The following is a 25,677-nucleotide window of genomic DNA, read 5'->3' on the forward strand; positions in this document are numbered from 1 at the left end:
TGACTATAAAAGCAGCTCCATCCCAACTCTTGGCTCATGTTTTTGTGACAAGTTTGATGTCACACTCGTGCTGCAGTATTTATTCTTTTTCTGGTTTCCATGCTAATAGAAGCAGAGTGGCAAAAAAAAAAAATCCATGACACACATGATTATTGAGAAATAGATAAATAAGTAGAAGTTCAGAAGTGGTTGATGAATATATTCACAGTTTGGTGTGATTGTGTTGTGGCTCCGTGCCAGTAAATTACTGCCTGGAGACATTGAACCCAATTGTCAACCTTCACTATCACGACTATCTTTCTTTGTTCTGTGTGTGTCAGCCCTCGATAATGAACCACACTTCCTTTTTTTTGGTGCAAAGGTAGTGAGTACTCTTAATCAATGCCTTTCTTTGTCTCTGCAGAAAAAAGACCCCCTGGCTCTGTCTAAAAAGCCAAACAACACCTGTCCAGCTGGAGTGAATTACACAGCCAACCTCACCAAGGATGCATCCATCTCTACCATTTCAAACAGCACGGCTGTTCAGCTAAAAGCCTCCGAAACCAAGGCCCCGGACCCCAAAAAGACTTACAACAGCGTGAGCAAAATCGACAAAATGTCCAGAATAGTGTTCCCAGTGCTGTTTGGGACCTTCAACCTGGTCTACTGGGCCACTTATCTTAACAGGGAACCGGTGATCAAAGAAGCCGAGTAAGCTCTGCCACCATTCATCTTCCTGACGACTGCTTCAGGATATAATAACTGGATCCCATCAAATTCTAAGCCAAGCTCTTAGTCTTTGTATCATAGCTGTGGATTTTTATATAATAAAAGAACAGATTTTCCACTACCATATATTCTTCTCTGATTCCGATTACATTAGCTGAATTTGCAAACTGGCCAATTCTGAGTACCAATCTGATAGAAGAGTAAGCTATACTCAACTAACCTACTAATCTTTTCTGTCTCTCATTAACAAGAGATTGAATGTCAACGAATTTAGTGTTTTCACTGGTTTTAATTATGAGGTCAGTTTGTTTAAGAAAGAAAGAGACCTCTGTTAAAGTTGGATGCCAAAAAAAAAAAAAAAAAAAGAAGAAAACAGTAAAAAAAAAAAACGCAGACCCAAAAACAAGCACAGCGCTTTCAGGGCTGGTATTTTATTGTAATCCAAATAGTGCAGAGAATGCTGCGCAATCCCAAGTTTAAGATGATATCACAGGCATATTCTGGTTCTGGCATCGGTATCAGGAGAACTCTTCATCAGATAACGTTGCATGTCTGTCGCTTCAGGGACATGTTGCCATGTTTGCCTTGCGTTTGTAAGTACGTATATGATAATATGACTTCTCCTTGAGGACAGTTTCAATTAAGAACTCAAGTCTGATTAGTTTTCCATCTCCTCATATTTAAACATGTTAGCATTTGGCATCTATTGTTTCTCCTCTACTCTACAGTACAGATGGTCCAGTAAGGCCAAATGCTATTCATACTATATTTTGATTGTGTTACCTAAATGCAGCTTTTACCTTCCTAACTATTACTTTGTACATATGGGCTGGAGGTCCTCGATGAAAGGCTGGGCCCAGGCACATGGGACTTTGCTTCCTTGTTAAAAGCAGATGAATAGCCATGCTAAATGTGTTGCCTTCAGAGTGTCAAAGCTCATTATGAATGCACTGATATCCCCTGCAGTTGCTCTTTCAGATTTTCAGAAGCCAGTTTTTCAACTCTCAGTATACTCTTTTTTTTTTTTTTGGTTTATTTTCATTCAGCTTTTTTCCATTTATGTACAGATTAAATGGGGCCGGAGTTGAAAGTACAGTGTGTCCAGGTCACCATGTTGAAAATCCTGTATGTACTGTACGTAGTTTAACGATGTATATATGCTATGCTTTTAGAAACGCACCACTAAGCCTGTAAGGTTAGCTTCTATGTTATGCATACACAGCAACACAGTGTTACTCTAGCTTGAGCTTTAGCAATTTTGACAGAATATATGATGCTTTTTTAAAACACTGAAACATTTAAAATAATTACGTTTTTTGGATCAGTTTGTTCTTTCTATAAGCTTTTATGAAAAACTTGCGAATGTTATTATACATATTCCGACGCTTTGAGCAGGATCACTTTTTTTGTCATCTTGTTATCTTCTTGGTCTCAGGACGAAGAAAGAGATGGAAAGTCCAAATTAAAAGGTTATTGCATTTTGACCTTTGTTATCCGTAGGGTTCCAGGTAACAATATGACATCAAGTATTAATAATATAAATGTGTCATCACACGATGCACAAGGTTCATAAGTATTTAAGCTCATACCTGTAGAGTCCACATCACATCAGTGCAAGTTCCTGCCCATTGCCTTAAATAAAGGCAAACATTCCCCCCCCAAAGTTTGAAAACATTGTCATGATATGTAACAGGAACAGTTTGACATTTACATGATTACTCTCTGAGACTTATACTGTATGAGAAGATGTTGCCCCTCTAATGTTTGTACCTTAAATGTGTAACTAAAGCCAGGAAATTGTTTTAACTTTGCTTAACATAAAGGCTGGAAACTGCAATTAAATTGAATATTTTATCCCTTAAGAGTCGGCCCCTCAAAGGCTCACTGGAACAAATTACATTAAATGTTTTAGCATGTACAACACAGAGCCACTTAATCTGGTTGGACTAACCAAATGTCTTTTTTTTTTCTTTTTGTTAAAAAAAACAACTAGTTATTGTACACAACTATATTATTTTTATTATTATTATTTTTTTGCATATAGGAACAGTCGATGAAATAGTATTAAAGAAAGTCTGGAAACATTTTAATCCAACTTTGTATTAAGTGTTGATTTTCACACATGGGTCCAGCTTGTGCAACCAGTTGTTGAAATCCAGTGGGCCCATGTCTGGAGAAAAAAACAACTGGGTTAAAATGTTTGAAATGATTACATGAACAAGGTTAAAAGTAAGTTGTCAACAAGATATTGCTGGATGAGATGGGAACAATTCCTTGTAAAGGAGAAATGTATAAGCTTTCCTAAACAGAAAAGCTTTTATGATTTAATTAAGCCCCTGTGAGACATGTCTTATCTCTTTGTTTGTCTGTCTCGTACGATTTATTGTTTTCCGACAAAATAACAACAATTTTTTGTGTCGTTTATCTGCTTTTCTTTTTACCCCTCAACAATCGATTTTAAAACACTTTGTAATCTTGATCAGAAAAATGCTGTATGCTTTAACAGTCTACTCATGTAACCTTTGTTGTAAAAGCATATGAACATTTATTCAATTAAATTACCCCAAAGTCATACTCAGATTTCAAAAAGTGAGAGTCTTAAAAAGATACTGGCTGTGAAAGCTGCATGCACTACACCTCAGTGGAGCTAGTTTTGCAGTTTTCCAACACAGCATAGTAACAATAACATTCTTCTTTCTTTTCTGGTCAAGGGTTGAATAAAATATGAATGTGATGATGTGACTTAATGCCTTCTGTGCAGCCGGACACCATTTAATGTGTTCATGGAGCACACAAGATGTATTGTATTATAAAATTTAAGGTACAGAAGGTTCTTTAAATGCAAATAACCGAAGCAATAAATAATGCTTTCATTATAAATAACTTCTGTTTATGGTAAAATGTCATCATGTGACTTTTAATTTGTCATTGTCGCAATAGTCTTTTCTATATCTGACTGTACTCTGATTCATTTAGGCTCTGCTCTTCTCTTTTTGGAAGCACAGTGCTCTTCTTTCTTTTGGTAAAGGACGTGTGGAGGGGACTAATGAAAGGGTCGGATTCAAACCTTTACTTCTTCCTCGATTGTTATGCATACATGATTCCAAATAAAGCTTCACTGACTCAATCTGTCTGCTGTGTTTGGTCAGAAAGCCCTGTGATAATGAAACACCCGCATACTTGTTATTTTTGACATGCAGTGACACGCTTGAAATGTCAGGTCAACACCAATCACAGATTTCTCTCAGTTATATTTTTTGTGAGACTTAATTTAAATAGACACAGAAGGATGCCGCACGATCCAGTCGATAAAGTATTAATCTACATATTTAAAGACATTTATGCAGCGGATGTGATAAAACGATGCCTTAATCTGGCTTGATGGAACAACAGCCTGCACGTGCTGCCTCTCCTTTGATTACACACATGCACATCCAGATCATGCAGCTCTACAGTTGGCCAACTGGTAAATCCATCTTGGGGGTCTCTGTGGTGGTGACATCTGGCTCACATCTGTTTGTCAAGGATTTAGCTCCATTTAAGTTGCTTTTCCATTCAGCTGGCCTGTATACTCTGCAGCAAATTAAGCTGTCACTGATGGCACCAAATGACATCAGTCATAGTATGGAGCTGTAAAAGCAAAGATAGGCTACGGTCGGCTATATGTTGGTAGGGAGAGGGCTGTCCTTTCGTATCCACCACCACATCCCTCATTAAAACACACTCAGAATGTGCTGTTGGACTAAAAACAACTCAAATCTCAGCAAGTGTGTTTGTCTAAAAAATATGTTTATGTGCATTTGTCTTCAAATTTGTAGTAAAATTAATGCTGAATACCCTTTTTTTTTTTAGGTCGGGTTCCCCTGACAAGTCCACAGAAATATCTTAGTATACTTTACTTATTAAAAGAAATTCAGGCCTTACTTATTGTGTTTTGTGTCTAACAGTGTTTATGCTGATGGGACAAGAAGAAAAGTAAAGTACATTTCTCCTAATTAAGATATTGTATCTCGTATGAAGACAATCAACAACCAAAAAATATGCTTGCCCATTTTGCGGACATTGATACTCAGCAAGGCCTTTTTTGTATTTTAAAATTAGATGTTTATCAGGACCTCTTAGATAAGCAAGTTCCTGAGTCTCTTAACGATACTTCCATGAATGTCACACTTTAGCATTAGTGTTTCAGACAAAAATATTTTTAAAAAAGGGACCACTTCCCCTCCTCCCCCAACCCTTCCTTAGTGTCTTCACGGCCATTTGCAGGACAGATCTCCATTCTGATACGTAGCTCAAGGTTTGTTGGTGGTCTAAGAATCAAACTAACAGCGTCCCTGAGCTGACAGGGCCGTCTCTCTTCCTCAACGTGGCGTAGTCTGGGCTATCAGTGGGACAGAGAGGGGCTCACATGAAGGAAACACTTTAGAGTGAAACATAATCTGAAGTAAGCACCACTCCATCATGATGAACAAAGAAAAACAAAAAGAAGAAAGTGTAACTTCGCTTTTTTCTTTTAGAAGGTAACTAGTTAGGGTGTATTTAATATCTGCTGTATTAATGTGTAATATGTTGCATATATTATTATCTTTTAAATCATGTTAGATGTAAAAGCCATGAATCCCCCACAAACAGGCATGAGCAGTGTTTATTCAGGAAGTGGCTTCGGGCCAAAAGAAGAACTGTGAAAGTGTTGAGGGTAAAAACTTGTGGGGAATATATCGGGATTCTAGTACAGGGCGCTATTCATTATGGCTGCTATCTACCGTATGACACGTCTGCAGAACTGCTGAGTCAGGAGGGATGAGAGGACACTGCTGTAGTACCTTATGTTCAGACACACACTGCAGCTACTTCATCCAGACATGAAATATCTGAAGCTGCTGCATGTAAAACTGCTGCTATTTGATTTTAGTTTGCTGAGTGAGCACTTTTCTGCAGAGCTTAGTGTGAATTTAACTTTACTCCACAATGGCACAAATGACTTTTATATTTTATTGTAAAACAAATAAACACTTGAAATAATATCCTCAAACAGTTTATTTTCGGGTTTGATCGCTGCTTTATATTCAGAGGACTCTTCAAACATTTTATATCAGTTCTTAGTGTGAAAAGAAAGTCAAAAGAAAATCATTACAGAAATGAAATGTATTGTCTGACATAAGAAGTGGGGTCACCTTGATTCATAGCTTGCTTTTATACACACAAGTGATAAAAAGGTTTTTAATTTAATACAGCACTTTCAGAGCACAGTAAAAAAGGCACCAAGCAGACAAGATGAAATCACATACTCCACAGCAGTATTAATACAGAGAATTAATATGGAAGATAATTTTTAAAAAAAAGTAAGCATCATAAAATGGAGGTCATATTGAAGTAAGACAGCGCCGCAAAAACAAAGTGATAAAAAAACAACTGTCCAGAGAAGTGAAAGTTAAATTAGACGTATCCTCTTTAAGATTTTGTTTCAAAGTTGGCAAATTACAACAACTGAGCACGATTATCTTCACACGTTGTGTAAAATGTACCAAGGATTGAAAATATAAAAAGATTACCTCAAAGAGTTTTTGGGGGAAAAGGTTTTAGAACAAATGACAAAACACATTTTTAGACCTCGTAATGTTTAGCAATGCTGTGCAAATGGTGGTCTCTCTGTACACTAATGCATATTTTAAAAAGATACTCTTAAACTGTAAATACAACACTGGTAAAAGTTGAATGAGTTGTAATTCCAAACAGTAATAAATTTATTGTTGCAAAAGGTTTATAATGGCAAATGTTCAGTCAGGAAGACTTTATTCTGCGTCCTGGTTTTATTGTTCATTCTTTTACGAGGTTGCTATGTTTCACTGATTCAGTACATTGTGCTCTCTGTATGAACTGAAAATAACATATCGGTTGGTATTATGGGGGCCTCAAATGTGATTTTCATTTGACTAGGTGCAGTAAGTGGTTTGCATAATACAAGTGTAGTGAAATCTGAGAGACGTAGTAAAATGCTCACAGTTCCTTTTCAAAGAGATTAAAAAGGATTTGTGTTTGTACACGGGCCGACAGGCTGTTATGGGACTGTTCTCTGTCCCTCCCTGCATTAAAGAAAGCACCGCGATAGTTCACAGAGAAACTCTCCTCACTGTTGCCTGCTTCACACACTCACTGCAGCTGCTGCAGGAAAAGCTTTACAGATGCAATTTACCTTCACTGACTAAAAGAAAACAAACTGAGCCTTTAGGGATGTGTCAGAATGAATCGTAGGAGATCAAATCTGTGACGGTCGGGACAAACGGAGCTTCTTTGGCTTCATTAAACAGATTTCATTGTCTTACAAGAAATGATCAGTGTTGTCCTTGTTTTTCTTTCAATCATTCCCAGTTATATACACAGTGAATGTACAAGGAGGGAGAGTCACGATATGTGAACACATGACAGTATGATACAATATTTTGTATGCAATAATATATAGAACGCTAAATTACTATCTGATATGATTAAATATCTGATGTATTATATTTAGATGTATCACATATAATAAAATGCACTTATGCGATACGAGTTGATGTGATACCATTTATGCTATACAATATTTTACATGAGACAAGTAAGATATGATACTGTACAATAAAATAAGATTAGATGTGGTACGGTCTGATTATTTATGACAGGATTAGAAACTATTTGATTTATGACATGCGAGGATATATGATATGATAAAATCAGACACAATATAGATGGATTGATAGAATTATTTTTTTTTAAATAGTTTGTAATAGCAGCTTCGACGACGTTCATCAAATACAAAAATAAAAGTTTGACTTTTAATTAAAAAGAAGAGTAAAGAGTCTCAAGGTGAGTTCATGCAAAGTAGATCATATCATTTAAACAACAGGTAAAGTAAATGATATGAGTGAGAATGAGTCCAGTTCAGTGTCTGTCTGTTTGACATGTTCACGTGTGTTATACAGTGTGATGGAAACAGGTCAGACAGAGTTCCTGTGAACGGCATTCAGGCCTGGACCACATCATCCAGACGTTATACAATTCTATATGATACTAAATGTACAAAAAATATACATAATAATATGACAATAACATCACCATACATTGACTCTGCTTTAATCGATATATTGCAAAACAAGCATATAGCAACAGATCACAGAGTCAGAGAAACTGAAGAAAATAAAAGGCCCCCAAAAAGGTCACATGTTTTAATCTGGTGTCAGTCTCCCCTCTTCTGCTTCTCCATCCTTAAACGTCTGTTTTCTTCTTCTAATGACTTTCTGGCAGGTTGTTCACTGTAGAGTGTAACGCTGCCCTCCACAGTCTAGGAGTGTGTACTTAATTCATATCTTCTGATGGAGGCCAGTGGCATATAAACATCTAAAAACTGTGGCCCCTGACAGACATTGATTAAAAGGAGAAAGATGAGAGTCCAAGTTCAGATTACTCCCTGAGTAACTGACTTCTGCAGTTCCTATATTTATCACAAACAAACACAACATGATGGGCTGTTTTCTTATTACCACAATGACACAGACCATCAGGGTGTTTACTAATTACCTTCAAATAACTGAACCAGAACACAACGTCCTAACTTCAGCTTCGTTCAAACCACATCGTGCTTTCCACAAAATGTTAGCAGTAGCCTCTTCCCTTTGTCGATGGGTGAAGAGAGAACTTGATTCATGACAATAGCCCCCTTCCTCTGCCTCCGCTGAAGAAAACCAATTCAATGTTATGTAAACATGCATGCTTAGAGTCACGTGACTGCATCACTGTAATCCGAAGAAGCTCAGCTAACTAGCAAGCAAAACTAATTTCACCAAAACAAAATACAACTCAGGTCAAAGGTCAAAAGGCCTCCTCCATCTAAACACAGTTATTCTCTGAAACACGGCCCCCTACATATATTATATTACATGTCAGCAGCACAAATGACCCACTGAAAAAGAGCTGAGAGTCCACGTAAGAGTAGCTCATGTTTCACTCACAGAGTAAACAGCCGATTACGCCGATTACACCCACAAATTCTGTCTTACCTTTGTTGTTTTTGAAATCAAACATTGTCCTGATCAATTTAATCCAAATGTAATTGATAATACAATGTATCACAATACATTAGAGACTATTCAAGCCTCTTTACCTCAATTTCCATGGCATAGGGGAGGCAATATATACACTGACCTTTGAAATTAGTTTTCACTAAATTCTAATTTTTATTTTCAAGTAAAATATTCCATTGTTTTATTGCATGTATTTTATCATTGTACATTTGTTACATTTTATATAAATCAATTTAATTCAAACTCCATTGTATTTGTTTTGTTTTGTATAGTTTATGTCAATTCAAACAGCATTTCAACATAGAGGACATGTATGATTTTAAGTTACATTTGACATTGAATACATACAGTATCTATGATATCTTAGCAAATATAAAATAGTTTGATCGTTTGAAACCTGAAAATGTTGAAATGGCACAGATGGTGCCAAACTGTGTCCAGTGGCAAAATATAGACCTGACCATGCTTGTACTAAAACCTCTGTAGTTCTGGTCCGCTTCACTTTATTTAGCTCAAACTTTGCACTGGTAATGTCAGCGTGTTGGGTTGTGGATTTAAGAAGAGCTACAGAGGCTGATGCCAGATTTTATAGGAAATATTTACACTGAAAGTACAAACATGAGGCGAACAAAAAATCTTACAGTTATTTTATGTTCCATCTGTCTTTACTCTAACACTGTAACAGATATCATGATTCTTAAACTTCTGAGTAAACCTCTTAAGAGTTATCTGTATGTATGTACTTCGTGACTGCACAGAAATACTCTGTTAAGTTTGGATCTGCAATTTTTGAAAAGAAACCAAGAAATAGGGCCTGGGGATGACGAGTTTTTAAATTTCTTTCCAAAGATGTTTTCCATTGTTCTGCTGTCGTCTTCCTTGTCGACCATGCAACTTCTCTGTTACCCTCATTCATATCATAGAGCCACCCTGAGGAGTCATGAAGTTGATATTAAATTAGATTTAAAATCTTTTTGAAAAAATTCAAATAAAACATGTCAACACTTCAGGCATTTAGTTATTAAGAAATAAGGTATGCTGAGTCAAACAGATAGTTGCATCACATTGAGAATATACTTGTACCTTTATATAGTTAGAACTTTAACAGTAGAATAAACATGCTCAGTATTAAGCTCTTAAATCATTAGCCTACACCACACCTTCATCACCGCCACCTGACAAGCCCCTCCCCCAACATTATAAAGCCCGCCCTCAGTCCTGCCACTTCCTTGTTACCTCCAAAACCAAACCAGACAATCCAGGAAGAGCAAAGAAAAGCACAATGTGAGTAATGAATGGAGCTTTGACCTTCTTGTAGTTTTGTTCAGTTGATATAAACGATGTTTTGTTTCCAATATAAACTCATCTCTTATTTGCTTTGCTAGCTTCCTCAATTGTTTATGTAAAGACAGTGAAATATCAGAATGTGGACCCACGAATGATGCAAGTTAAAGCTTCGATGATGGGTTTTTAGTAGTTAACGAAAAAGACTCAAATTATTGATGATGCCTCTATATGACCTACAAAAGTAAACAAGGCCATCATGAAGAAGAATGGTCCTTTCTGTCAAGTTATTGTTATCGTCTGTTAGTGCTGCTGTCTGGAAGATGTGGGAAGAGGAGCGTTACATGCACGCTTTAAACATCGGCAAAGATTCACAAATACTGATACGTTTGAATGTTGAAAGAGAACTCGATGGCCATTTTGTCGCTGAACACTTAAAGGAAGTATGTAATAATAATAATAATAATAATGCATTTTATTTCACAGCGCCTTTCATAGCACTCAAGGACGCTTTACATTGGATTAAAAACACAATACAAATAATAACATGTATGATATTTTACACATAAATACAACAGAAATGTACTCTGTAAATGTCTCTCTGAGTCATTACTGTCTACTATGAGGAACAGTCAAACCATCTGTTCTGTTGTTTAGTACTTTAGTTTTTATTTTGCAAGAATTCTTAGTTTTAGTTTTGTTTTTTAAAGATGTTAGTTTGAGTTTTTTTGGTTCTGTATTGTGAATGGTTCAGGGAAAGATATCAAGAAACTTCTGAGAAAAATACACTTTCAAATATTGTATCAGTGAGAGTAAAGTTTTTAACTTGGGCAGTCAGCAAGCTCATAAAAAATTGAAACTGACATGTCTGACACCAATTACATGTGCCGTAGGCTATGTGTCAAATGTTTGGGGGGAGTTTTGTAAACGCACTATACAGTTTCAGTGAGTTTTTTTTCTTTTTCTAATTAGTTTCAAATAGCCAAATTTGTTTTTTTGTTTTTTAGTTTAATTGTTATGTTATTTTACCTTCATGATAATAACCTGGTCAAATCAACACAAACCAAGTAGGCCTATTCCTTACATTAGCTTGAAATAAATGCACATGTCATACCTTAAGATCAGCTTTGTTTAAAAAATATATAAAGATCTGTAATATAGTTTTTTTATTTGTTTTTCTCTTTAAATACAATCATACACGTTCTCAAATAAGACCTCTTTTCAACCTTATGGCTCTTATTTAGCGCCATGGAAAGACTGAAGTTGTGTATCATCAGTGTGCGGCACATGACTCACCAATTATAAATGTTCAGGACGGTCTCTGTGCATTAATCTGCATGCTCTCAACATATAAGCTCCTACTGCTGCTTTTCTTTCTGAAGCCTCTCCTGTTAATCACCACTTCGTGTTCTACCCTGCCTGCATTTCTCCTGTCAACCAGCAGAGGGCGACAGCAGGCAGCTACACCAGCTGCTGCAGACAGTCTTGAGTGTCAGAGGATCATCATTGTCTGTTAAACATGTGGAGCCTGAACTGTAGCTGTGTGCAGAGTGTGTGAAGCTGCTGGGGTTTATTTTTCTGTCAGTGTGAAAACGAATCTGCCGTTAAAGACATGATTCACATTATTTGGTTCCATCAAAACCAAACAAATCTATATTTACTGACTGTCAGCGAGGGATTGTTTATCTCAGCAGTTAATTTCTACCTTTCAGGAACCTTGTGTACGTGTCAGACAAAAAACACAAGAGGCTGCATGGCAGAGGGAGAGAGTGTTGTGTTTTTGGTGTTTCACTGAGGCTCAGTCTGATATGTCTGTTCCCCTGGATGCAGCATGTTCTCATTTGTATTATTTCTTATTTTCACCTAACTCCTGCATTTCACTTCACTGTCTCTCTCCAGAGCATACCTCTAAAGATAGAACACTCTTTATTTAAAGGCGACTGCACAGATTTTTGTATAAGGAGTTCAGTAAACTGGATCCTGAGAGAGCTTTTCTACAGTGCCCGACAAGAGCAAACATGCAACAGCAACTTTATTTATTTATTTTTTCTTTTTAACATTTTGTAAAACCCTATAATTCTGATGTCATAGCGTCTTCAGAGTTATTGGGCTTTCAGACTTGTCACATGTCCTGGAGGTTTGGGACATTTCAGGGGTAGATGAGGTGCATTATGTGAAATGTTTGCTTTATTTGAATTGTGTGTCTAATTGTGTGTTGGCTGAATATTAAACCTGCATTCTTTCAAATGGCCACCAGAGGGAGGCGATCTGGATTAAATGAAAGCTTATGTAATGAACTGTTGTTGCTCATTTAAAGTTTATTTGGTTAATAATGATGTAAAACATTAAAATAAGCAGGATATATTTTTATTTGTTATCATAGCGACATTAAATAGTTGAGTCATAGCCAATGCAAAGACTCATATTCTTTGCTAGCTCAGGCATACACTGTGTATTTCAGGAAGGATTTTGAAATCGCTAGGACTTTTAGCCTGATTGTGCATCATGAGCTAATCACCACATGTCTGCTGCTCTTGACCAATACAGTGAATTCTCTTTCATGTTTGAAGTTCTGGTAACACTGTATACTATTGCACAGAAGGAGCAGAGCCTCCAGACAGTGTTAGCATCATTTTTACTCATGCTTGAAAATCACACATTTCTCGTGTTTCGGTCACATTCACTCGTAGCCTACAGTGTGATTTTAGTCGTACAGTCCATGTCCGGCCTAAGATGAGTATTTCAATTCACATCATAGCCTTCTCATCAATGCACCTTGCTAAGAAACGTAGCGCTTTTGTTTTTCTGATCAAGTGGTTCACACGGTACGATTTGAAAATTGTAAGCCGATTTACCAAACCTTAGAAGACCACACACATGGAGATAAATAATCTGAGGTTTTACAGTTTCGTTCGTACAGTGTGTGGTGTGCGGCCACACGGCAACATCAACACACCACACACAAACAGATTTCACTCGCGAACGTCCCTCGATCAGACGGGAAATTTCGCAAAACCTCTTGAGATCGAACACGTTTTTATGTTTGGATTTTCCCGGCGTTTCCTCGTCACTACATCACCTCGCTTTCTGATTGGCTTTGCGTCACAGTCAGCAGGCTCGTACTCGTGTTCCCCTCGGGGGGAAAACACACACGATGAGAGATATAGGGCCAAAACAATCCAACATGTTCAATATCCCTGATTTGAGATCAGATCGGTCTGACATCCTTCCGAGCAGTCTGAACACATCACACACAGCAGGATTATTTTATAAGATTATTTTATGACGATCGCGAAGGGGAGAATCGGGGCCAAAATTGGCCTAATTATCCTGCTGTGTGAACCAGGCTTTACCTGCAAACCTCTCGCTGCTTTCCAGTTTCACCATCCAGTCAAATTTGGTCACTTCTGACCAAAAAATGATTGACTTTGCCTTGTCCACTTCAATTTACCCTCGAGGAACCTGACACTGAACTTTCAAAATGAGGTTATTATGTTTTCATTTTGTCCATTTTTATATGAAAACAGATAAGTATGTTTTTTCTGAGTTCTTGAAGTTCAACATCAGTTGTGAAAACAACAGGGGACTGTACAGGTGGTAGGCAATGTCAGACAACACAAGGGCTCTCAATTATTTTCACCAACAGTTCTACAAAGGTGCCTCTAAACTGTGGCAGGCAGCATGCCAATTACCAGAATTTGGCGGCAATGAAAAAGCTCCTGTAGCACTTTGTTGTGAATGCTTTCAAATTAATATTCAGCGGCTCCAAAAAGGACAAATCACGTGCTCCGACTGCAGGTACATGATAAAATGCAGAAGTTGGTAAAAGCAACATTATAAAAACAGAAAAAGAAGTTTTACTATAGGATTTGCAAAATGGGTTTACTTTAATGCAATTAATATTCCTGTCACATTTATTAACCCTATAAATACAACAGAATATATTGCCGAATTGAACAGGCTATGTGCTAATTAAAACCCTTCAAGAAATCGCAAATACAGGTCTTATTTTTATCCAGCGCAATTTCCTAAAAACTATCAAGAAAAAAAGGGGGGGCGTGGAAACAGAGGAAAGGAAACTAGTTTTGTGCTGGTCACACATTTCTTATGAGAAATGCAAAGTGTACTGTAGAGAGAGGTGTGACGCAGATTTCCCCGTTCAGGTGTTTGGGATGAATGAGGGGCTTTAGGAGGACGCATTCAGAGTGCGCGCACCTGCGTAAAACCAGCAGAGCCCGAAACAAGGATACAACCACACACCTCATCCAGAGAGAAAGAGAGAGGAGCTGCTCCTCCGTGTGAACACGGCTTACAGGAGGGATCTGACTCCATTGATTTAAACAATGATTTCTGTTGGATTACAAACTATGAGGAGCTTTTCTCTTGGGTTATCCTCTGAGCAGCTGTGACCGCCGGCTCCAGACACAGACACGCGCCGTCCTCTGACACATTCACACTTGTTGTCAACCTGCAAGAAACATGACATCCAAATCACTGGCTTATGTCGTTTTGCTGTCTGTCCTGCACACTTGGTAAGTGACATTTTTTAACTGCTCTAAAATACTAAAGAAAACCTTGTGTTGTGTTCAGGGATCCTGGAAAAATGAACTCTGCTCAAACGGTGACGTTTGTGAAGGAAACTTTGTGTTTTAACTTTATCGTCGTCTCTTACCATGTTCACATCAATGCAATTTACTCAGTATACTGTTTCCTTACTTTCATTCATTACCTTTAATTCAATTCAACTGTGCAGCTCTCTAACAATCGAGTATGAAGAGGAATACGAGGATGTCACCGTGAACCAAATGTTGGCTCCTAAATCTCAAGACACAGGCGCCACGGAAATACTCAACAATTTACTGAAAGAATACGACAAGAAACTGCGGCCGGATATTGGAGGTAATTCATTGTTTTTTTCCCCCCTTCCTTGTTGTGTATTAAATATGAAATATGAAATATATTTACCAAACTAGTAAGACTCAAATTTTTGATAAGCAGCAATAAAACGTCTTCAGGTAACCTGTCCAAACCTGCAGATTCACTTGGTATTATTTGAGTCATTTTTCAGATGGCTCTTTTCTGAGGGTCCTAAAGACATACCAGAGAGCCCTAATATATGCTGTACAGTTGAATACCTTAAAAAAATAAAGTTTTGAAAAAAACCATTTAATGTACAGTCCTATAGTTTCTGTAATTAACCTTAATAATCTATTAAAACGTTTCAGATTAGTACTGGCATATCATGAGTGTAATTCTTTTCAAGGTCAGGCATTAGCTTCCTGTAACGGCTCTATCTGTCTTGTAAGTTAGGTGATGAGGTGACATCTCTCTGTGGTGTGTTTATGACACACTCTCACACCTCCATGACAGCTTATTGGCTGTTTGGATATCTAGAACAAGCCTCACACTACAGCTGCACACAGTATGTCATCCGAAGTAGTATCAGCACAGTTAGACTAAAATCACAGTATCTCTTATAGTCCAGTCGTAATTTTTGCAGAAGAAAATTGCTGAATATTTATAAAGCTGAATGTGACATGCTTAAATATCAGGTTTAAGCATGTCTATATCAGGTTTCTATTGTTGAGAAATGTTTTAGTTGTGTTTTATTTGGGGTGGTTAAAAATGCTAACAGGAATAGCCTGTCTCTTTGTTTTCCAGGCTGTTTTGGCCTTCACATAGTCCATCTATGTCTGATAATAGACACATCTGTGTGTATTATCCTTCTTGCACAATTGTCACTTGCAAAAGGAATTTTAAAAACTTCACATTTTATTGATGTTAAAGTTGTTGTTGTTTTTAAGTAAAAAAATAAAAGAAGACATATCTCTTTCTGGACTTGTAGCTGATCTTGCAAAGGAAACATTTTTCCCTGCTCCGTAGTCAAAGCAACATTCAGTAAGCTGCTGCAATGCCAGTGCACTGATTGAGATTGGAGAACGGATACTTTCAACTAAGTGCCAATTATTGAGAAAGCATGGACACCCTACAGCCAATCAATATTGAGTATTGACCAAGACAACTCAAAAAATGTTGCTATATAAGCTTTGAAATGTTAAGTTCTACTTAAAACATCCATAACTACAGCAGTATGAAGTTACTTCTGAAATCAGTGTTAAAGAAAAAAAGTTTGTTTCCTAATAAATGAAAGATGTGTATTTAATGCAGCTGGACGGTGACACTAATGATAAGGAACGTGTGTGACTGCAGTGAATGTACTGTGCACCTGGCTGCGATCAGGATGAATGGCTGAATATCATATGAGAGAAAATACTGACCCACTTATGGAAAGATGAGGTAATGATAGAAAAAAAAGTCATTCATCAGGTTTACAAGGTTATTCCAGGAGAACCTGAATGTAACACACTAAAATAATTAGTCTGTTAAATGTGGGTAAAGGTCAGTCATGTTTTTTTTTCAGGGTTTTAAAAATGCTAAAAGTTGGGTAACAGCATTTCTCCAGCAGAGAGAAACCCCCCAGTCTCTCAGCTGTTAGTTAGATTCTGACCTGCAGTAACAAAGGTCACGAAGCAGCTCATCAGCATTTCCTCATGAATATAAATTACATTTGGAGGCTGGAACTTTGAGTGCAGCAGGGAGATATGAGGGTTTCTATAACGCAGACTTTCTCAGGTCTAATCTGAATGACAAGATTTCAGTGTTGTTTTTTCATCTCTGGATATTTTCAGTGTCAGTTTCAAAAAAGAAAAAAAAAGGATTTTCTCGTATCGTTCAACGATGTTTATGAGCTATAATGTATGAATTTAAAAAAAAAAAAATTCAAGTTCTGTCACTTTTGCTTCAAGTATTGGTGGAAACAAATTGTACTATTATTTGGTGGTCCAACAATACAAAAGTTCAGTTCAGGTGTCCATCTACCTTCAGGGGCTGAATATAACAGTGCACAGAGTAGCATGTCTAGCTGCTGACACTTACAGTGATTTGAACTGCCTGTTCTATTATAGAGTCCCACTTTTGAAAGGCGGCACTTTTTCAGACGTGATTGTTGTCTTGGCTTACTGTTTGCCTATTTCTGGCGTTAGCTTCCGTGTTTTCTCACTTGTGATTGCAGGTGTTAGCAGAAGAATAAGAGGTTTTGTTTTCCAATCAACAAGTGCAGACAAAAATGCCTCTGAATGCTTCAAGCCGTCAAAATTGTTAAAGGTCCCACATTCTTCTTTTGACTCCTCTTTAGTGTGTTTTCCAGGTTTCCTTTCCTACATCCCCATGCTAGCAGTAGCAGACGCTGCCTGTAACCCTCAGTCCCGAGCGCCCCCCCCCAATTTGCCTGTGTGACGTCTTGTCAGTGAGTGTGATGTCACTGATCCAAGCCCATTGGCTCATTGTAGCAAGACCAAGCTTGTGCTGCACGCCCATGTGACTCCCGTGCTAAGCGACTGACTAATTACACCAGAGCGGAACGGCCGACCAATCAGATCAGACTAGACCTACATGGGAACCCTGATCGTCGGGGGTTCAGAGTGTTGCAAACAGGCAGATGAGAGCGGCAATCGATGAAAACAGTCAGTTTTTATTTATTTATTTATTTTAACATTAGCGATTGTGAACATACTTTAGTAGACAAATAAAGTAGATATATGAAACCCAAAAAGGCCATAATGTGGGACCTTTAAGCAGTTGGTTGCCAAGTGAGGAATCTACTAACTATAGACTGTAAAACACTGAAATCATTTCAGCAGGCATTTTAACTGAGACAGCCTGTATTTATTTTCCTCTCTGTCACCATGCTATCCAAAGTGTCCACCTGTCCGTCAGCTCAGCAACACCCCCTAATTAGGAGTCTTTGCCTTAATATTACAAAACAGAGAAATAAAAAGGAGAAACGTGTTAATTTCCGGGCATTTTAAGATGTGCTCTGATGGGGTTTCATTGTTTTTGTTGGCAGCTCCAAGTGGACCCCCACTTTGATCTCATTTCTCTCCCATCTATTTACCCCTCCGTCTGTCTCTATGAATAATATCTGAAGTCTGACACATAGTTTCAGAATAATATCAGCAGTGTAGGTATGAGTCAGTCTTATTACAGTAGTTTTAACAGACAGTCTTTAGCATCTGTTTTACGTGAGCCTTAGGCCAGTTGTTGCATACTTCACCTGTTACTATGGATACAGAGCCATGGAAAGCAGTGCTGTTCCAGGCATACAGCGAGGGGACAGAAGAGAATAAATATTACTGGTACACTGGATGACACTGGGGGGGGCACACGTCAATGCTCTCACACATCGAGCAGTGGAAAAGACCTTTTGAGGCGGTCCTGAGAGAGTGGATTCATCTCTCACATCCTAAGTGCCTCTTTCTCTCTGTCACTTTGTCCATGTGTCACTTTGACTCCAATAAATAACCCCAACCTCTCGCTGGCCTCCATTTATGTAGCACATATGGGTTTGTTTATTTCACTTTTGCTCACTCTGAGGCAGTATTCTGCTGCGTTTATTCACTCGATACAACTTGAAAGTTTCTAATAGCTGTGAAGTTTTCAGATCTGTGTTGTAGAGGAATTAAACCTGAATTTCTCCTTCCCTTGCTTTATGCTCTAACTTATGTCTCTGTAACAAGTTAAAGAATTTCCATCAACATAGTGATATATGGACAGTGGAACAACCAAAGCATTTATGTTGATAAATCATGTAGTGGCTTCTTCACATGATGGTAAGACTGAGAGAAAATGAAGGAAAGCATTTACACACTGTGGGTCTAAAAAAACTGGTTCTTTTTCTGAATTACAGATTGCTTGTCTGCACATTTACTGCAAATATCCTTAAAAGTCATTGAAAATTGCTTTAATTTTCCCTTCATTGCATAACCTGGGAAAATTTCTGCAAATGTTTGAAAAGTCTGTAATTTTAAGTTTATTTTTTTTCTGAATTCATGCGTCTTGATGGCTGTGCCAGTTGGCTTTTAGGAAGAGCATTGAAAGTAGCAATGTGTAACCTTTCCGCCTTACAATAGAAGTATCAAAGGTTGATTTAATAGCACAATAACTCTCAACTGGGAGTATGGCGTCTGTTTCATGCCCACAGCACGGCAGCTCGTCTGTTTTCTGCAGCGTGCTGAGCCTTCAGTTTAAAAAAAAAAAAAGAAGCCATTTAGCCTGTCACATGGCTGTATGGTTACAAAAAACAAACAAACAATCAAAACAAAAATTGTTCCAAACATTTCTTTCAAAACAAAACGAGTAGTGCCTAAAATAACAAGATTTGTTATGAGGGTAGTTATAATAAGCTTCAGGCTACACCTTTACGGTCAAAATGTTCTTCTTGTCTTTTTTTGAATGCACGTCTTTGTTAATTGTCATATTTTTATTCTCATATTTCTGCTCATTTTCTAATGGAAAACTGTATATGTTGACCAAAATGACTAATACTACTACTGAGAATGAGATAACAAAGGACGGTGATGAATGAAGCTCCATCCCTGCTGATATTATTCATAACAGTGAGGTAACGTTCGGCTGAATTGTTACAGGTGTTGTTGTCTCGTGTTTCGTTAGTCATACAATTTAATAACTAATAATGGGGCGCTGAAGGCATAGAGGTTAGGCCACGCCCCTTTTTAAACAAAGGCTGTCATCCTTCCCAGCAGTAAGCATGGGTTCAAATCTGATTTTCCACAATGACCTTGTTGAACCAGCTTGTTGCTCACCATGTCTGTCTGCTGTTTGATGCTGTTCAGTTATTGTTTAGCTTTTACATGGGTTTTTTTGTTTTCAAAAATATTAAGAAGTGGTGCATTTTTTTTTTTTTAAAGGAAGGAAATGCCAGGGAGCAGGGATCACATTTCTGCAGCCAACACTGTTTAAAATATAAAAGTTGTCAGCAGATTTTCATCTCAAAAATCCAATTCTAAATATTTGACTAATTTTTAGATTTAAAGACGATGTTGAAGCTGGAAATGATCCATTATAGAAACTTTAACCTCAATGGGAATGACTTGCCTGTTGACAAATCAGAGAGGATGGTGTACTCAGTGCTCCTGGGAAAATAATGAACAGAGGAGGGTTTTCAGGTTTTATGGATGTTGTGTGCTTGGTGACGTGCATCAGACATCATGCAGCAAACAAAGTGTCTGAGTAATAAACACAGTGACCTTTTCCCTTAACTACTTTGGGGACTCTGTTTTCCACTTTTCTCCTTCTCCTTCTCCCTCTCCCTCACACATACACACACACGCGCATACACACTCTTTTTCAGGGGCATTTATAGGGCACTGGCCACCATCGGGGCTAATCGTCCAGTCTCCTGTGATGTGCAAATCTGCAAGGACAGCCACTAAATACAGTATGTCCCAAGGTTTTTCCAAGTAACAACTTGAATACTTTGGGTTGTTTGAATTTAATCAGGTCCAAAATTGAATAGATCCATCTCTGGCAGATGCTTGAACCTTCCACTGAGTGTTATTAACATTAGGCCTTCACTTTTTTGTGAACCTGCTGACAAACAAACAGCACAGAAGCAGAAGTCTTTGACTGAGATAATTAATATTCTCCTTTAAATCATCGATCTGTATTCCTCCCCGGTTGCACAGATGACTAAATTAAGTTGTGCGGATAATTTGAAATCAGCGATGATAAATAGGATGTGGGCAATTAAATCGTTTTTTTTTTATTTTTTAATTCCCTTGACCGCAGACCACAGATAAGTAAATTAAAAAGTCGTTTGTTGTGATGCGGCCCTCTGCTGGCAGATGGTGCACTAAAGTCATTTGACCTTGTTCTCCTGAGCTTTAATGAAAGTGACTTTTAAAAGATTGTACAGTAATGGCCTGTGGATGAATAACTGGGGGCCTTTCCAACACATGGTTTGAATGTTAAGTCATACTGGTGATATTATGAGACCGTCCACACTGAACTGAATCTGTGAGTGTACACATTGTGTTTGTACGTCTGCTTGTTTTATTTCACCTTAAATGATTACTGGAAGGAAGGTGTATTTTAACTGAAGTTTTCACATGAACTCTACAACAACTTGAATTCACTTGACCCAGTCTCAGTGTTTTGATGTTATGTACAGGTGCACCGGTTAGAAAACCAACCAACAGAAGGGTTTTCTTTTTAAGTCCAGGAAACAAATGTTATTTCCTAATCATTCAAATCTCTATCACAAGGTTTTTGTTTTTTCAAAACAAAAACAAGACAAAAATCTTGACTTGCAGCAGTTACTTTAACATAACAAACTTATGCATTACTACCTTGTTGTCCATGCCAGCTGATGTTGCAGTTTCATTTATTTGGGAAATTTATCAGATTTGATTAAACTCAAGCAAATCAACAGAAAAAGACTGGGGAACAGCTTTGATCAAGAGAGGACAGGATAATTATATTTCATGTGTTAAAGACATATTCTGCCTCATTCTGAACATTAATGAAGCAAACTTTAAACATTTTAAAGATGAACCATGAACATTTTTTTTAGGGCTTGTATTCACGTGGGTGGTATAATAAATCAGATGATTTCATGTCCAAAATAAATCTCTTACTGGACTTTAGTGGCCCAAGAGAGAAAGATCTTCTTCTTTAGCTTCTTAATTTAGCTTTTAGATTTCAGTATGGTGTCAAATGGGTTGGCTGTGGATTAGTGGCACAGTTGGTCGTCTCTCAACCGGAAGGTCGGGGGTTCAATCCTGGGCTTCTTCAGCCACATGTCGATGTGTCCTTGGGCAAGTCACTTAACCCCAAGTTGTTTCTGTTTTGGGTCAGTGTATGTGGTTAATAACACTGATACACTCTTTATATAGCAGGTTCTGCCATCAGTTTGTGAATGGGTGAATGTGTAGGTCTGAACATTGACCATTATAATTAATCATTGTTTTTGGTCTCTGTCAGCACCATGTTGGTGAAGAGGGTTGACTCTGTGCACTCAGGGAAACTGTCTATAGATGCATTTTAAGTGAGTTGTCACAAGAGTACCACTCAAGCAACCAACAGACTTTAAAAACTGAAGTAAATGTATTTTATTCTATGTCTGAAGAGAAAACTCGCAGTAAGCTTCAGGATGCACATCATCACTTGAAGTTGAATCTTGTTTTTTAGATTTTAGCACTCGTCTGCTAATGTCTCTGCCGTACAGGACGTGATGGGAGGGATGAAGGAGGCTTATCTAAAGAGCTTTGTTTGATATGAAAGTTGCATAGTAAGCCTTCACAGTAATAACAACATACTTCACTGAAAGGTTCAGCAGAAAAGTTTGTTTGAACATTAAAAAAAAAAAAACAACCTATCAATGAAAAGAAAAGAGCACAAAAATGTTCATTACTTTTTTGACTTGGATGAAGATGTGTACAGATATGTTGTTCCCTTTAAGTGATTGCATACATGTCATGCTGTGTCTGGCTGTGCTTTCAGCTCTGCATGCAGCGCTGTTTTGAATACAAAGAGTATCTGTTTGTGTGTGCATGTTTACGTACGCCCATTGCACGAGACTGTGCTTATTTTTTTTTCTGCATTTTAAGTCTTCAGGCTGAAATAATGCTGAACTTGTTTGGGATGGAAATTGTTTTCACGAAATGAAGATGTAGCGCTGCGGAGGTGTCCTGAATTTCGTGTTTGATTTTATTGCAGAGCTTTTTTACAAACACTGTTTTCTACACCTCATAATGACATTTCACTTGACAGAAGCACCATTTGTCTCGGCGCTCACTTCAGCAGTGAAGGTGTGCAGCTGTCACCTGCCCCTCTTTTATTTAAAAGCTCACTGTAGCGGCTCCTCTCTTTTCCATTATAACCTAACAAAAGTTTAAAAAGCGGAAAAAAAACAATGTGTTGTTTTGTAGAAACATCATATCTGAGTGTGTGTGTGTGTGTGTGTGTGTGTGTGGTCATGGCTGACCTGAGTTTGGGTTCAGTTGTTCATGAATGTTGTCGGTGGGAACGTACAGTATCGAGAAATGTTTTCTATTTTTCATTGATGCTGTTGAAACATTTTTCAATACTGAGTTAAAGTTTTAAGTACCAACGGTTTGATCCATTCAGTCAGACTTACAGTGGACATTTTATCAAACTGAAGATGAACATCATCTCTAGCCTGACTTAAAATGTATTATCAAGTTTGTGTGTATCAACGAGAGAACATTTCCTATTCTGATTTCAGTAGTCCAAGGTTACATATTCAACTTCACGAAGCAAAAGAATGAACTGAATTCTTTTTCATATTATGAAAACTCAAAACACAAATTGCCTCCTAACAATTGGGCCTTTTCATTTTTAATGAAACTTTTTAGTTTTCCTGCAAACTTAGCGAAGCAAAGTGAACTCAACAAAACAAATCAAAGGACTGTAAATGAAAACATAAAACATGTATGTTGTCCAGACAAAGAAGCAAATCAGAGGTCAAACATGTAGTGTTGACTTGACTCCAGTTGAATATAATTTAATGTGCAAATAAACAAGAAATAGACTTCGGCTTGGAGGAAGGAAAACAAGCTTAACAATGTAAGAAGCATTTTACATTCAACTAGTTTACACATGTATTTAAAAGTACCAGGAAAAAGATTTAAATATTTAGAGTGATCATTGGAAAACATACAACAGTAACAGTAGACTCTAAAGTGTGTAAATAAACGTCATAAAATATCCTTGGATTTAATAGTGAGCACAGAATCAGAGGTCGAGGTTGAAATGAAGGTTTTACTGACGGCAGAACAATATTAGATAAAAAAGGACTTTTGAATGATTAAATCATGTTAAGTTACTCTATACATTTCACATGAAAGATCAAAATGAGTATAGTATGGCATCTATTAAGAAAATGTAAACTGCATGTAATTGGACTTATTCACGACATGAACAAAGAGTAAAAAGCAGATTATGATGTCAATGACAATTTAACCCGTCGCTTCATATAAACATCATATTCTCCATAATACACAGTTTAATAGGAAAAAGAAAGGTGCACAATAAACACCACATATGAAACTTTCAGCATATTTATATAAGGTCATATTTCTATAGAGCATGATACTGAAGGTTACTTCATAGAAACCTGAAGGATGTGTTTAAACAGGAAAGATCGACGTTGAGTACGTACTCTGATGGACTCTTCTCATTATTCTCATCCCCAATTTCCCCATTGGGGATCAATAAAGTAAAATCTTATATTTTCTTATTAAAAACGTTTTTTTTCTTTGCTTTGTGCAAAATGTAAAGACAAAAGTGTTTAAAAGCTGACAGCGTCTCAGTACTATAAAAGACTGTGAAATCAGCAGGGCAGAACAGACGAACGTCAGCCTGCGAAAAGGATTTTTAAACCGTGACTGTGTTGATTCAAATGCCACCTTCTACTGAGGAAAAATGTCGAGCCTTTTGTTTAGAGCATCACCTAGTAAATAAGTTTGTAACAAAAGAGTCTGTCAGAACGCGTCCGACTCGACCCGGCAGACGACAGTGATGGATTGATGTGGCAAACACATCGTGCGTTTGGTTCACTGTAATTAATTAGAGCCATAGGACCTGAACGTCGAGGACAAAACATGATCAAATATCTGCTGGATTTAGTTACTGAAATGTTGAAGCATAGTCAGTCAGAATCATGTTTGACGTGCTCAGTGGTTGAAGTGTTTCCTTAAGGTGTGTATCAGCCCGAATAATCCTACTTTAAGATGTGGACTTGATGCATTTCAAAAAACCCCAGATCTCTCTCTCTCTGCATCATGGCTTACTTCATCTTTCCATCCTGACAGTCCATAAGAGGCAGACTGCAAAACTCAACAAAAACGTTTTAAAACCAAGACCTTTATATATGCGAACAAACACTTTAAGGATTTGAGTGATCTTTATATGGGAAGTAAGATCAGTGAAGAAATGCTTTATGATCAATCATTCAAATTCAAGGTTGCTTTGATGATCTGAGAGCTTCTGTCAGGACTTTACTGAGGAAGTTGCTGATTCCTCTAAATGAGCTACAGAATCAAACAAGACCATCAAAAGGAACACTTACTATTTCTATAAAGTTGTTCAAGTTATGTTTGTTTTCAGAAAACGCTTTGAGACTGTGATTAAGAAAAAAACCTTTTTGATTGTATTAGCCATCACAGATATTTACTTTAATGATACATTTGAACGGTAAAATAACTGGACAAGATTAGCAAAAAGTGTAGGTACAATACTACAGTACAACCTGTTTGTCTACTTGATCCACTTTACATTCGACAAAAGCCCAAAAATCATTTTACAATTTCACGATGTATAATGACATTCTGTTGGGCTTCATTGACAAAACTTTATTTTTTTCCACCCTGCATATCAATTTGAAAAACAAACAACTTAGATCCCTTTAGTAAAACCATCATTGATTATTGTTTTGTCTCATCCTCTCTGGATGCAGAAGACTTCCTGTTTTCAGAGAAATATGAAGCTTTGTTTCAGACTGACCACCTGCCTGATCTAAACGTAAAAACGTTAATACAAAACTTGCCCACTACTTCAGGCTTGCTCCTTCACTTCGCTGCACTCACGTGTCATTCCTCATAACCTGTGTTTTAAATTATTGTACATAGGTTTCTAATCTTATTCCTGCACAGGTAATGTAACTGTTGGTACAGGTCTTATTTGTAATTGTACAGGTTCTTATTTTGGTCTCTGTAGGGGTTCCTTTAAATCTTCATACAGGTTAATA

General features: G+C 37.4%; 2 protein-coding genes across 6 annotated transcripts in view; both read left to right on the forward strand.

The window, feature by feature from the left end:
* Positions 1 to 2,350, forward strand: part of gabra5 (gamma-aminobutyric acid type A receptor subunit alpha5) — a 29,972-nt gene extending 27,622 nt beyond the window's left edge. For all 3 annotated transcript variants that reach the window (XM_079350177.1, XM_079350178.1, XM_079350179.1), the window contains exon 10: positions 404 to 2,350. In XM_079350177.1, coding sequence (XP_079206303.1) covers positions 404 to 694 — 291 coding nt within the window. In that variant the 3' untranslated portion in view covers positions 695 to 2,350. The remainder of the gene's footprint in view (positions 1 to 403) is intronic.
* An 11,519-nt stretch (positions 2,351 to 13,869) lies between these two features.
* The window catches only part of gabrg3 (gamma-aminobutyric acid type A receptor subunit gamma3), a 76,540-nt gene continuing 64,732 nt past the window's right edge, over positions 13,870 to 25,677 (forward strand). For all 3 annotated transcript variants that reach the window (XM_079350180.1, XM_079350181.1, XM_079350182.1), the window contains exons 1-2: positions 13,870 to 14,581; positions 14,803 to 14,948. In XM_079350180.1, coding sequence (XP_079206306.1) covers positions 14,529 to 14,581; positions 14,803 to 14,948 — 199 coding nt within the window. In that variant the 5' untranslated portion in view covers positions 13,870 to 14,528. The remainder of the gene's footprint in view (positions 14,582 to 14,802; positions 14,949 to 25,677) is intronic.

Source organism: Symphodus melops (genome assembly GCF_947650265.1).
Source record: "Symphodus melops genome assembly, chromosome: 8".
Lineage (NCBI taxonomy): Eukaryota > Metazoa > Chordata > Actinopteri > Labriformes > Labridae > Symphodus > Symphodus melops.